The 13,451-nt window shown below is 39.4% G+C and overlaps 1 protein-coding gene across 2 annotated transcripts in view; it reads left to right on the top strand.

The window, feature by feature from the left end:
- Nucleotides 1–13,451, top strand: part of BRCC3 (BRCA1/BRCA2-containing complex subunit 3) — a 45,295-nt gene that overhangs the window by 1,549 nt on the left and 30,295 nt on the right. Inside the window, exons 3-5 of one of the 2 annotated variants that reach the window (XM_081042547.1) lie at nucleotides 152–206; nucleotides 7,090–7,210; nucleotides 10,783–10,869. In XM_081042547.1, the coding sequence (XP_080898673.1) occupies nucleotides 152–206; nucleotides 7,090–7,210; nucleotides 10,783–10,869 (263 nt within the window). The remainder of the gene's footprint in view (nucleotides 1–151; nucleotides 207–7,089; nucleotides 7,211–10,782; nucleotides 10,870–13,451) is intronic. The other variant, XM_081042548.1, reaches the window with a different exon arrangement.

The following is a 13,451-nucleotide window of genomic DNA, read 5'->3' as shown; positions in this document are numbered from 1 at the left end:
AAAATGTTATGCACTCAGCCACATGTGCATGTGTTCCCGACTGCTTCTAACACATCTACGAGCACAGCTCTAGCTTCAGTTTACTTTCCCTCCTTTTCCTTTGTGCCTGCTAAGATTTTCTTCCCTTTTTTTCCTAATTTATCTCCAAAAGGAGTGACTCCAAATTTACATATACGGGAACTGAAATGCGCACAGTTGCTGAAAAGGTATGAGTGCTAGAATTTTGCATGATGGAAACTTGCAGTTGGGGAGGGATTTCTGTGCTCTGTTTGATGAACTCAGCGAGGGATTAATCTGGTTTGTGTAGGGCCACATTTATGGCTGGGTGGAGTGTTCTCTCTAGTAAAATCAGATGAAGAATCTACTCACTGGGAATGGGACCTGTGCTTCTATTCTTTGTAGCAAATTATTACTCCTTGATCAAGATGAGTAATCAACTGTCAGCTCTCCTGCTTGCTGACATTTGCCTGTTTTCTGGCTGGTTCACGTCATTGTTATCTTTTTATCCCTAGTCCCAATATCTACTCGGGTAACCCCTCTCTTCTTGCAAGCAAACTATCCATAGCTCATAGTTCTTAGCCGACCCCGAGTTTCTCTTTTCTGGTATGCTCTAGCCTTTATGGTCTGGTATAATGCTTCTCAACCTAATTGTTGTATAGGAACAGTTAATCCCCCCTATATGGTATGGACCAATGCTTTTGTAAAAGACAATAAAAATAAACTATGTCCTCTTCTCCTGCCAAGCAGATGATTGAGGTGATAAAAGCTATAGGGCAACAGCTCCATGTACTTATTACCCTTATATACAAGTTTCTTCATGTTCACCACTGCCTCCTTTCTTCCCATATCAAGAAGTCCACTTCCTATCCAGAGCTGCAGCTTCTTCACAGATCTTGCTTGTCGAATATCCTGCCTCTCTTCTGAGTCTTCAACCTTTTCCTGCCATCTGGCTCTTTTTCCCTTGGGATAGAAATGTACTTAAATTTCTCTCATTTTCAGAAAGGAAAGAAAAATAACTTATCAATCCTGTATTTTCCTGCGTTCACTATGATATCCTTCCTTTAATAGCCAGACCTCTTTGAAGAATAGGCTACAACCATAACTTCTTTACCCGCTCCATTTAAACCCACCAAGGTCTGGGTTCCAGTTCCACCTCTCCAGCCGCCTCCTTATTGCTACATCAGTGGATTATTTCTGGGTGCTGATGTTAATCTTTCTCTTCAGAACGCAGAACAGTCATGGGTTTTCTTTTGTGGTTTTTTTTGGCTGTGTCTTCCCAGAATGTCGTCCTAGGCAGCATTACCTCCCCTATGGCTTTAGCTGCAACAGACATTGAGATCTGCCTTCAAATCCTTTCTCTGATACTTTGTGTGACTTTGTGTTACTTTACATCTGCGAGCTTCACTTTCTTTATCAGGGATAGACAGCCACCAATCTCATAGAGTTGTTGGGAGAGTTGGAGTTGGGTAATGTATGTAAAACACTCATCTGTGAAATGGGAATAACTATAGTACCAACCTCACTGGGTCATTGGGAGAGTTAATTTAACACATCCCAACTCCTGCTACCGTATTTGAGGTCCTTGTCATTTCCTTCTTCAAATGCTGTGCTAGCCTCTGCACTGATGTCCTCACCTCGAGTCTCTCTTACCTCTAGTCCTTTCTTCTGGTAGCTTAGGATGTGATCTTTTGAGAACATAAGTCTGGTATACCTCCGCTTAAAATTCTGTAGGCTTTCCATTACTTTTAGGGAAGCATTCAGGGCCCATCATGATCTCATTTGTTTCTCTCCTTACATTTCTTTACATGGATCCAAGTTGTAACTGTGGTAAATTATGTCAGTTTCCAGATAAGGCTGTGCTCTTTCACTCCTTGTATCTGCTGGGTGTTATGCATGGACTGCTTCCCGCTTCTTCTCTGCTAGGCTAGCTCCTTATCCCTTGCAGTTCAGCCCAGGTACCGCCTGTCTCCTTTAACAAACCTGCCCTGACAGGTAGGCTAGGTTGGATAGCCACCTCTGCCTCGCCAGCTTCTTGAGCATGTCTATTACAGTGCTTGTATGTTGTCTTGGAGTTGTTTACCTGTCTCTTCCTGGACGTGACTGCCGCATCTGGTTTATCACTATATACTTAGGCCATCATATATTGCCTCCCATATAGTATGTAATCAATAAACACATGTTGTATAAATGAATGTATCCCCTACAATAGGAAATTCGTGTTACCTGCCTGTTACCCATGGAGAGCCATGCCAGGGGGTGCAAACTTCCTGTAAAGGGCCAGATGGCTAATAGTTTTAGCTTTGTGGGCCATGCAGTCTCTGTTGTGGTTACTCAGCTCTGCCATTGTAGCCCAAAAGCAGCGATACTACATGAATGAATGGACATGGCCAGATTTGACCCAAAGGAGGCCAGGCCGGCCGGCCCTTGATCTATACCAAGACACAGGGGTGACAGGAACCAGGTTTTAGTACTTAAATTCCAAGGCTGAAAAGGTGTAGGGGCCGAGCTACCTAAGTAGGAATATCTTATTTCTTATGTGATTATGATCATAGCAGTCTTCCTCAGGCCCTTCAGCTTCCTGTGGCTTTCAGGGACATCTGTCAGTCCTTTGAGGACTTGATTTATGCTTGTGTTTCATCTATTTCTGGGCTGGTCTCACACCATCCTGTCCTGAACTTCTGTCCGCTCCTCTTAGGCACTGGAACCTTCTCTGACTAGAAGAAGGGAATATTCACCCTTGGTATCAACTCCTACTAAAATGCATTTCCAATCTTAATGGCATAATTTTATTTTTCAAGAGTCTATCCATCTTGAATGCTACATCAATTTGTACCATCCAAATGAGGTACTAAATTTCATGAGTTCAGTGACCTAATCTTTTGAGTTGGTGTTGGCATGGCATACCTTTTCCCATTCTTTTTATTTTTAGCCTTTCTGTGTACTGATATTTAAAGTGTTGTCTCCTTTTAGTGGCATAAAGTTTTTTTTAAAAAAGACAATCTGATAATCTTTTTAATTGGTGTAGGTAGTCCAATTACAATTAATATAATTATTGATACATGTGGGTTATAGCTGCCATCTTTTTGCTTTCTGTTTGATCTACTTCTTTGTTTTATGTTTTCCTCTCCTTTCTTACCTTCTTTTGGATTAATCAGATGTTTTATTATTCCACTTTGATCCTCCATTAATTAGCTATAACATTCCTTTATTTTCCTTTTATCCTACATGCTGCAATATACATGCTTGATTTGTTAGTCTAATACAAATGACTATTTTACCATTTCCCTGATAATACTAGGACCTAAGAACACTTTAATTTCATTTACACGCTCCCGCCTTTTGCATTATTGTTCTCATGCATTTTAGTTCCCTGGATATTTTACAACCCACATGACATTATTGTTACTGTTTTGTACAATTAGTATTCATTTGTATTTAATTACATGTTTTACCCTGTACAGTGTTCTTCATTCCTTCCTTCATAACTGGGATTTTCCTTCTGCCTGAAGAACTCTCTTTAGTATTTCTGTGCTGATAATGAACACTCTCAATTTTTTTTGCATCTGAAAATGTCTTTATTTTGCCTTTATTTCTGAAGGACGTATTCTTTGAATATAGAATTCTCAGTTGGCAGCTCTTTTCTTTTTGCACTCGAACACATTACCCCATTCTCTTTAGGCTTTGATTGTGTCTGTGGTAAAGTCAGCTCTTCGTTTTGTTGCTCCTTGGAAAGTCAAGTGTCCTTCTATCTCTGCTTTTGATTTTCTATATTGTATACCCTATGCCTGCCAGACACTGTACCGTCCCTGGGGATAAAAACACAACTAAAACATGTTCCCTGCCCTTAAGGATCTTACATTCTAGTAGAGGAGAAAATTATGTCAACAAATAGAACACAACATGATAGAAGCTCTAGCAGAGATGTGTATGTGTATTATTTTTAAAAGGTCGTGTGGGAGGGGAGAATGATTAATTCTTTACAGGATGAGCATTTAAAGGCTCATCATAGGGAATTTAAAGGCTATCAAAGAGTTCACCAGATAGAAAAAGGCGTGAAAGGGTACCACATTTCAAGCTGAAAAGCCACTGGGCACAATGGCTGCTGTATTGCAAGTGTTAAGTCTATAGCTTACTCTAGAAGTCTCTCAGATTTTACCCGTGTCCCTGTAACACGTGGCAATGCCATACCTGTCTTTTCCCCTGAAACTTTGGGACCATTTCATGGTTTGGACTCCTCTGTCTTCCTTCCTGGCTCCTCTTATTGCAACCCCTCCTTAACGTGGGTACCCCCCCTTGATTGAGGCCTGGACCTCTGTTCCCTCTCTCCACACTATTCCTTGCCTTTATTTACATCCTGTCATCCCAGATCAGCTCATCTGAAAACACGCTCATCTTCCTTCCTTTCTGATCCTTTCTAAACTTAGATCTGCCTGCTGTGTTTTACCGTTGTAACCTTGAAACTTGAGAGTCCTCCTTGACAATTTCCTGTCCTCTACCACACATGGTCTATAAGCTACCAAATCTTGTGGATTCTTCCTTCTTAATGAATCTTCAGATATGTTTCTAACGCCTCTGCCATCCACTTAGTCCAGTACCTTATTATTTTCTGACCAGGCTATCTGAAATAGTTTCCATCCGGTTCACCCTGCAGATCATGGCTTGGCATTTGAGGGCCTGCACATTTTTATTTTAATATTTCTTAGCCTTACTATCTGCCATTCCACCTGAAGTTCTGTTTTTAAGTTGTGTGTTTAAATCACTAGGCCAAATTTTCTCCCAAACATGTCACTCACATCCATTTGGCATCTACAGAAATTCTATCTGCACACACACACACATGCACACACACACACCCAGAGAGAGAGAGAGAGACAGAACACAATCAGGAAATACATATGAAGGTCTGACAATTAAGTTTACGAACTCACCCTGGAAAAAGTGCTACATACCTCACTGCTGAATATTACTATGGTCACCTTCGAAGTGCTCCCCTTGGGAAGCTATGCACTGACATCAGCACCTTTCAAAGCAATTTTGGAACTTTTTCTGGAATGACCATCAGAGCTGTCTTCATATTCCCCTTGATGTCCTCAGTGGCATCAAAATGTCTTCCTTTCAATATTTCCTTTATCTTCGTTCAGGTAAAGAAAGAAGTCATTGGGGGCCAGATCAGGTGAGTAGGGAGGGTGTTCCAATAGAGTTATTTGTTTGCTGGCTAAAAACTCCCTTACAGACAGGGCCGTGTGAGCTGGTGCATTGTCGTGATGCAAGAGCTCCTTTGGGACCATTTTTGCACACACCTTTCTCATGCCAAGATTTTCAGTTAAGATTTTCCTAACTTTCTCTATCAATGTTTACTCGGTCTATTCTGCTTCTCGCAGTCAGCCGATGATTTTGACGCACAATTTGACAAATTTTGCAATGTTTTCATCAGTTCTGCTCATTACTGGGTGCCCTGACCTCTTACCAGTGACATGTTCCTTCCCGTCAGAAAAACGTTTATCTATTTGTACACTGCTGTTTTCTTCATGGCGTTATCCTCATAAAGTTGGACTAACATGTCCCTGATTTCACTTCCACTCTTGCCAAGTTTAACAAGGAATTTAATGTTTATTGACTGCTCTAATTCAAGCTCAGACATTTTCACGATGACACCCAAAAACTCACAACAACAATAACGAATACCACTAAGCAAGACACCACCACACATCGAACCGAACACAGCTGTGAGACACTGATATGCCGATGTTATGAAACCTTACCAAGCTGTTTGGACAGTGCTGCCAATGTAAGCGCACAGTGGCAAGTTCGTGAACTTAATTGTCCAATCTCGTTTACCTTGTCTATTTTTTCCTAATCTAAGTGGCTCCTTTCCTCTGAGCTGCTGTAGCATTAATTTACACAACATTTTAGTGTAGTTTTATGTGTGATACTTGGTGCTCGACCAACGTAGAATTTAGGATCCTTGGATTGTCAGCACCCTGACTTGCATTCTTTTTTTATTCTTAAAATTTATTATGGTGACAATGGTCAACAAAACTACATAGATTTCGAGTGTACACTTCTATAATACATCATCTATGTATTATATCATCTATAATACAACACATATTGCATTATGTGTTCACCATCCAGAATCCGTTCTCTGTCCATCACCATGCATTTGACCTCCTTTACCCTCTCCTACCACCCCCGACCTTCCTTTCCCGCTGGTAACCACTATACTGTTGTCTGTGTCTATGAGTTTTTGTTTCTTTGTTTGTTTGTCTTGTTTCTTTGTTGCCTTCAGTTTTATATCCCACTTATGAGTGAAACCATACAGTTCTCGACTTTTTCTGTCTGACTTATTTCACTTAGCATAATAATCTCAAGATTCATCCATGTAGTCACAAATGGTACTATTTTATCTTTTCTTATGGCCGAGTAGTATTCCATTGTATATGTACCACAACTTCTTTATCCACTCATCTATTGAAGCACACTTTGGTTGTTTCCATGTCTTGGCCACTGTAAATAAAGCTGCAGTGAACATCGGAGCACATATATCTTTATGGATAAATGTTCTCAGATTTTTTGGGTAGATACCCAGGAGAGGGATTACTGGGTCATATGGTAACTCTATTCTTAATTTTTTGAGGAACCTCTGTACTGTTTTCCATAGCGGCTGCACCAGTCTGCATTCCCACCAGCAGTGTATGAGGGTTCCTTTTTCTCCACAGCCTCTGCAGCACTTCTTATTATTTGTCTTGTTGATGATAGCCATTCTAACAGGTGTGCGGTGATATCTGACTTGTATTTTTGTGTGTGTCATAGTGTCTTGCACATAGTTGTGAATCAAATGATTATTAGTTGATCATTCAGAAAGTGGTTTCTTGATCTAAATATTAGCCTTTGTGTTTTTATTTTGAAATGGTCATGTTGAAGTTGGCTGTCTTTTATTTGAAATATCCTATTATTCATGAGAAAAATTTCAGTTTTCTAAAATGGAATCTCTAACCTGATAATGCAATACAGTGCAATTCTGTAATTCCAGGGCGCGATGTTATTGGAGAGAGACAGAAGTAAACATTTTTGTGGCTTTTCTTTTAGGTTGACACCGTCAGAATTGTTCACATTCATTCTGTCATCATCTTGCGGCGTTCTGATAAGAGGAAGGATCGAGTGGAAATTTCTCCAGAGCAGCTGTCTGCGGCCTCAACAGAGGCGGAGATATCCTTATTGGTCCATAAGAAGCATTTCTGTGCTCGGGCTTCCAGGCCACGTTCCTCTTTTTGTTCTTTTAGCCTACGTTAGGAGATTTCACAGGTTTTCTTCCTGGTGGCTCTTTCCCAGTCTTCCTATTTACCCCTTAGATCCAATTGGTTCGTTAATCAGAGTTTTTGTCCGTTTGTCTCTTTGAGTGGCTTTTATTGGAAGAATAAGAAATTTCTAACATTCATGCTTTTAAATACGAAAAGATCCCAGGGTCAAATCCTGTGACAACAAAGTCTATGGGGAGTCCCTTCTTCCTTCCTCCCCTCCCTGTTACCCTCTGCCTCCCCCGCCCCAGTTTTCCTAATGTTTCATTTCTAAGCTTTTTATTGTCTTGGTCTCTATCGTTTGGAAAGATTCTTTTTTGAGGCTGCCTCTCAACAGCAACAAAAAAAAACCCGGACAATACTGAGAACTGAGTGCAATATTCCATGTTAAATACAACCAAAGAATAATCGCATGGGACATTTGTTTCCTATGATCTGACCTCCATCCCTCAGCCATAGCAAATGAAATTTTCATCAGTAGTTTTAATAATTTATCATCCTTTTGGATTAAGTTAATCTTGTCAATTAAAAAGTAACTTTTAAAAACAAGTAGTACATGTACATAATGTAAACTTTAAAAGGAACAAAAAAGCACACAAAATAAGTATTTTTCTCCAACCTCTGTGCCCCAAATGCCCCACCGTCCTTCCCTGCACATAACCAGTGTTATTAGGTTTTCATGCATCCTGACAGGTGAATTCTGTGCATATGGAAACATTTTCTTTTTTAGAAGTATTAACACATACTGCATTTCACAAATCTATGTGTGTATCTGTAGGATCAATTTCCAGAGGTGAAATTGCTGGGGCAAAGGTAACATGTATTATTAATATTAATAAGAACTTTACCTCTTTTACCGGCTTCCCCTCTAGCAATGTCCAAGAGTGTCTCTTTCCCTGCACACTCACAAACATTGTGTGTCATCGATGTTTTGTTTCTGTTTTTGTGCTACCAGGTCCTGGTAGATCAAAGTTTGTGATTGTTGCCAATCTGATCGGCAAAACATTGTATCCATTTCTTGCCATTTTAATTAGCATTTTTCTTATTATGTGGAAATTCAATCAGCTTTTAATTTTTAAGAGTCATTTCTATTTTTCTCTGAATCTTCTGGTTATTTCCTTTGCTCATTTTTTCTGTTGATTTGAAGGTATTTTTCTTAGTAATTTATAGGCACTCTATATGGTAAGAAAATTAGCTCTTGGTGATAAGGATAGTGATTTTTCTCAGCTTATTCATGGTGTGTATGTACCTTTTCCAATCAAATTGTTGTTTTTGCATTTTTGTATAATCAGATGTATCAGTGTCTTTTTATGGTGCATACCTTTTTTTAAACTCTTTATTTTGAAATAATTATAGATTCATTGGTAGTTGCAGAAATAGTATAGAAAGGTCCCTGTATCCCTTACCCAGTTTCCCCTTAAGGTTACATCTTACGTAATGTACAGTACAATATGGAAACCAGGACAGTGACATTGATACAATGTATGTTGTTCTGTGCCATTTTGTCACGTGTGGATATGTGTAACCACCACAGCTGTCACCATAAAGTTCTCCCTCATGACCTCCTATGTAGTGACACCCACCCCAGTCCCTGGCAGGCACTAATCTGTTCTCCATCTCCATAATGTCATTTCAAGAATGTTTGATAAATGCAATCCTATGGTATGTGATCTTTAAGATTGGCTTTTTTCACTCTGACCCTCCCCCTATTCCTTCCTACCTTTGGCTCCACTAATCTGTTCTCCATCTCATTAAGGATTGGATTCTCCTGCTTCTTTGCATGCCTGGTAATTTTAGATTGGATGCCAGACATGATTTTACCTTGGGGGCTGGATATCTTTGTAGGCCTCGACACATGTTTTGAACTTTGTTATGGATGCTGGAAATAGTTAGATCCTTTAGAGTCTGGCTCTGAAGATTTGTTGTGTGGGCCCTTTCATTGTAGGAGTTATTTTTTTTCCCACACGACTGAGGCAAGACCCTTCCTCCTGAGCGCCCTGCCCAATGCCTCCCAAATTGTGAGGTTTACCATTCTGGCTGGTGGGGACAGCCACGAGTGCCTGTCCTGCTTGAGCCCTGGGCATCGTCCTCTTTCATCCTTTCAGGTGGTCCTTCCCCCGGCCTGGAGTACTTTCCTCACATGCCTGTGCTGATCAATGGTCTGCAGAATTCTCCAGTGGGACCATCTGCAGGTGTGCAGGGTCCTCTCCCTCTGCTGCTCTCTTCTCTCTGGTCCTCCACCCTGCCAATTCCAGCTACTAGACTGTCCAGTCCATCTCCTAAATGCAGGTTGCTGGCTGGGCTCCACCGTAATTCCCCTTCCTGCTCTGTGTCCTGGCAGCTCTCTCAAGGGCTCACGTTGTTTGTTTCCCATTGATTGGCCTTCCTGTTTCTTACATATTATCCAGTTTATTTATTTGTTTCAGGCAGGAAGGTAAGTCCAGTCCCTGTTACTCCATTATAGCTAGAAGCAGAAAGCCCATTCATTGGTATTTGAATCAACAAACAAACCCAAACTTTGCCAAAATAAAATTCCCAGAACGTAGTTGTATGAAAGATGTTTATTATTGTGATTATATATTATAAGTTCAAAGTGAAACTAGTCCATTCCCAAAATGGATGGACACTCTGTTGCATGTTATGCACTCTGGCATGGCAGTGCTAGTCTGGTTAGCATTTACTGGGTGCCAGGCATGAAGCGAAACACCTTGTGTGAATTATCTCATTTACTCCTCCCTGCCGTCTGAGCTGGAAATCCCCCCAGTCTGAGGCTGAAAAAATGGGTTTAGAGAAGTTAAGTGACTTCTCTTGGCATTTGAAAATAATACAGTACTTAAAAGTATTCTTTCTCAGACTGGGTTGTATAGATGTTGTGTTTTGTGTATAGACTGTTGTGTTTTGATATAATTTGCAGAAAACGAACTGAGTTCTTACTTCAAGTTAGAGCCTCAGAGTTACAGGAAATTTTATTTCTAGAATAAAGGAAGACAGTGTTCCTTTGAGGGATATTTCTAGACAAATGGGGAGACTAAACTCAGGGGTCTTTGTTCATTGGGTTCTGAAACCACTCTCATTGCTGTTGCTGACACAGGTGGCCTGCCAGAGAGAAATCAAATGAATTTTAAGTCTTGTATTTCTTTTTCAAAAACGGGAATAGGATGGAACTAGAGAGAATGGAAAGGGACTCAAATTAATTAAGTGATTTAGAAAAGTTTTTTCAGATAGCACAGTGAGAAGCATTTGAGTGTTGAAACAGCTAAATTGGATTAAGAGGAAATATATATAATCACGAAAACCGAATGGTTTCCATTTAAAAAAAGAAACCCCTTTTTTTAAAACGGGAAGTCTGGTATCAACCTTATTTCATTCTTTTATTGACATAAAATTGTAATAGGTTTGTTTTAAACTTGAAGATACTTTCTGAGCCCTTATTAGCATCACAGATTTTGTTCCCACAAGTTGAAAATACCTTGACAGACACACAGGTTGGCTGAACTCACAGGTCGCCCCATGAGAGTTGTGGGCTGGTATCACTCCCACCCTCATATAACTGTTTGGCCTTCACATGTTGGTAAGTATTATGGAGTTGCAATGTTTATTGTTCTTAGAATTCAATATAATTTTCCTTCTCCATTACATGGGCTATATAGTTATTTTAACCCAAAATTTAACTATCCTTAAACAGGTGTTCTTATTTTTATTTTGCTATATTTTGAAAGTAATATTGATTGGTTTTAATAGAGAGAAAATTTCACCACTCCATTTTGACTATTCAGGAAATCAAGATTAGCTAAAGCCTTATAATTGGCTGATATTAAAAAAAACAAACCCTGTAACTAAAAATTGCTGATTGTGGAATGCTACTGTCCAACACACTCTCACTGGTGGGAAGGGTGATAGTTACAAAACTGACGTTTATATTTCTGTTTGACACCCATTCCATCCTAGCTCTTGGGGCTCTCAACCTACCTTCTATCCCTCTAATAATGTTACAAAATTGTGTTCTCTCTTTTTATCTTTACCCCTTTTCCTGAATCATGGTCATTTTTTGTCTCTACCTGACTCTCCTGAAAGAAGTAGAACAACTTTACTTGGCCAAAGTGAAATAACATTTTTGAGTGTTTAAGTATGTGCTAATGATTTCTGACTGTTTTCTTCTCTAACCTTCCTGGTAGCCTGTCAGAAATCTCCCCCCATTGTACTGAGGAGTAAATAGAGGCTCACAGTGGTAACTAAGCGGCAGAGCGGAGGTTTGAACCCAGGTCTGTCTCCCAAGTCTCTGCTCTTTCCACTGTGATGTTCTAGCTTGAGTCATAGAGGCTTAATTGATCGCAAATTCTATATTCATCCATGCTGTGACATAAATGCCAAAGAATCAACAGCAGTGCAGTGTCAGGCTTTAATAGTAGATGAGTGGTCCTGTATCGAGCAACGATTCTCGGTGTAGGGAGGGACACATCTCAGAATCATATCTAGAGCTTCTGTAAAATGGACCTGCCCTAAATTCATCTTTCCCAAGCTGGACCTACTGTAACAGCCTCTGGGAGCAGGTCCTAGGTGGGAATACAGTGAAAAAGCTCAAGGAATTCTGGTGCAGAGTCCCAATAAAATACTGACTTAGAATAAAGGAGATAAGGGACTTACTCTGTTTCTCACTGACAGAAACTGACCCCAGACATGCTGTAACATAATATTGGCATGCCTAAGACATCCTGTATTAACAAAAATAATGTATTATCAAAATAGTTTCTTCAATGGAAAAGAAAAAGCTTGAAGCTAGAACGTGCAATAGCAATTGAGGTGTTTTTAACTTTTATCTTGGTATAATTTGAGTTAAAGTTGATAAAATAGTTAAAGAATTCCTGAATACTCACTCTTTCCCTAGATTCGCTAAATGTTAACGTTTTGCAACATTTGCTGTGTCATCCTCTCTTTCTGTATACATGTGTATATGTATATGTATATGTATGTGTGTGTATAATTTTTCCTGAAATATTTGAAAGTAAGTTGCAGACACTAATCTCCTTTACCTCTAAATACTCTTCAGTGCTGTTATATAACTACAGGACATTTATTAGAATTGAGAAATTAACATTGATATAATACTATTATTTAAATTACTGGCCTTATTCAAATCCTTTAATTGGCTCACTAATGTCCCAATAAAGGTGGTTTTTGTAGCTATAAATGTATTTCTGTAAAACATTAATATTACTGAATAAATTCAGTGTTTGATTGTACCTAACTTTTACTCAATAATAGTAATTTTTTTCCCTGCCACCATCAACACTAAAATGGGATTGGCCTCAAATTTCTCCAATAGTAGTGCTACCATCCAGAAAGAAATAAGCACCAACTACTAATGAAAGAAAGCTTGGAGTGTATATTCCTGAACAATTATTGTCACTACTGTAATAAGTTAGAATGGAAAAGATTTGAAATTTTGTGGTAAGAAAAGAAACTCCCTAAGAAGTTGCGGGGGACACATTATTAGTCTCTGAAGTGGAACACCCAGAAAGTGTTTAGAATTCAGAGAATGATTGAATTTTCCTCTCAGGGGCAGAAGATCCACACCATTAAACAAGAACCTGGGAGGCATTTGTAATGTAGCAGTAAGAGCAGTCAGGAAAAGAAGGATACTGCAGAATGTAACTGACAAAAAAGATCGACTAAAATATGAAACAGTAAAGGAGCCAAAAGAATAATTCAACACAAGATAGATTTGGAGACTGGAACATTGAGATCTTACCAGGAAATAATAATACTTAACGGGGTAAGCAAAAGAAACAAATAACAGCAAATGTAATACAGCCTACTCTCAAAGACACTTCTAAGAGTGTACATTTTTTAAAACTGCAAATAGAAAGTTCAGAGAGGTATCTAACCCCTACCACGAGGGTTGGGAACACCAGCTTTGGATTGTGTTAGGAAACGAGTCTGTTAGAATCTCGTTTCAGTCACTTATTAGGTGAGAAGATCTTTTAACATCTCTATGCCACCGTTTTCTCTGTGACACAAATGGAGAACACATTATCAGTCTCAGAGTTGTTCGGAACAGTACATGAAATCATGGATATGGCATTTGTCCCATGCTTATCACAATACCAAAGACAAATATCAAAGCATGTATTCATACAACTCTTGACACAGAGA

Source organism: Rhinolophus hipposideros (genome assembly GCF_964194185.1).
Source record: "Rhinolophus hipposideros genome assembly, chromosome: X".
NCBI lineage: Eukaryota > Metazoa > Chordata > Mammalia > Chiroptera > Rhinolophidae > Rhinolophus > Rhinolophus hipposideros.
This window is presented reverse-complemented; position numbering and strand designations above follow the sequence as displayed.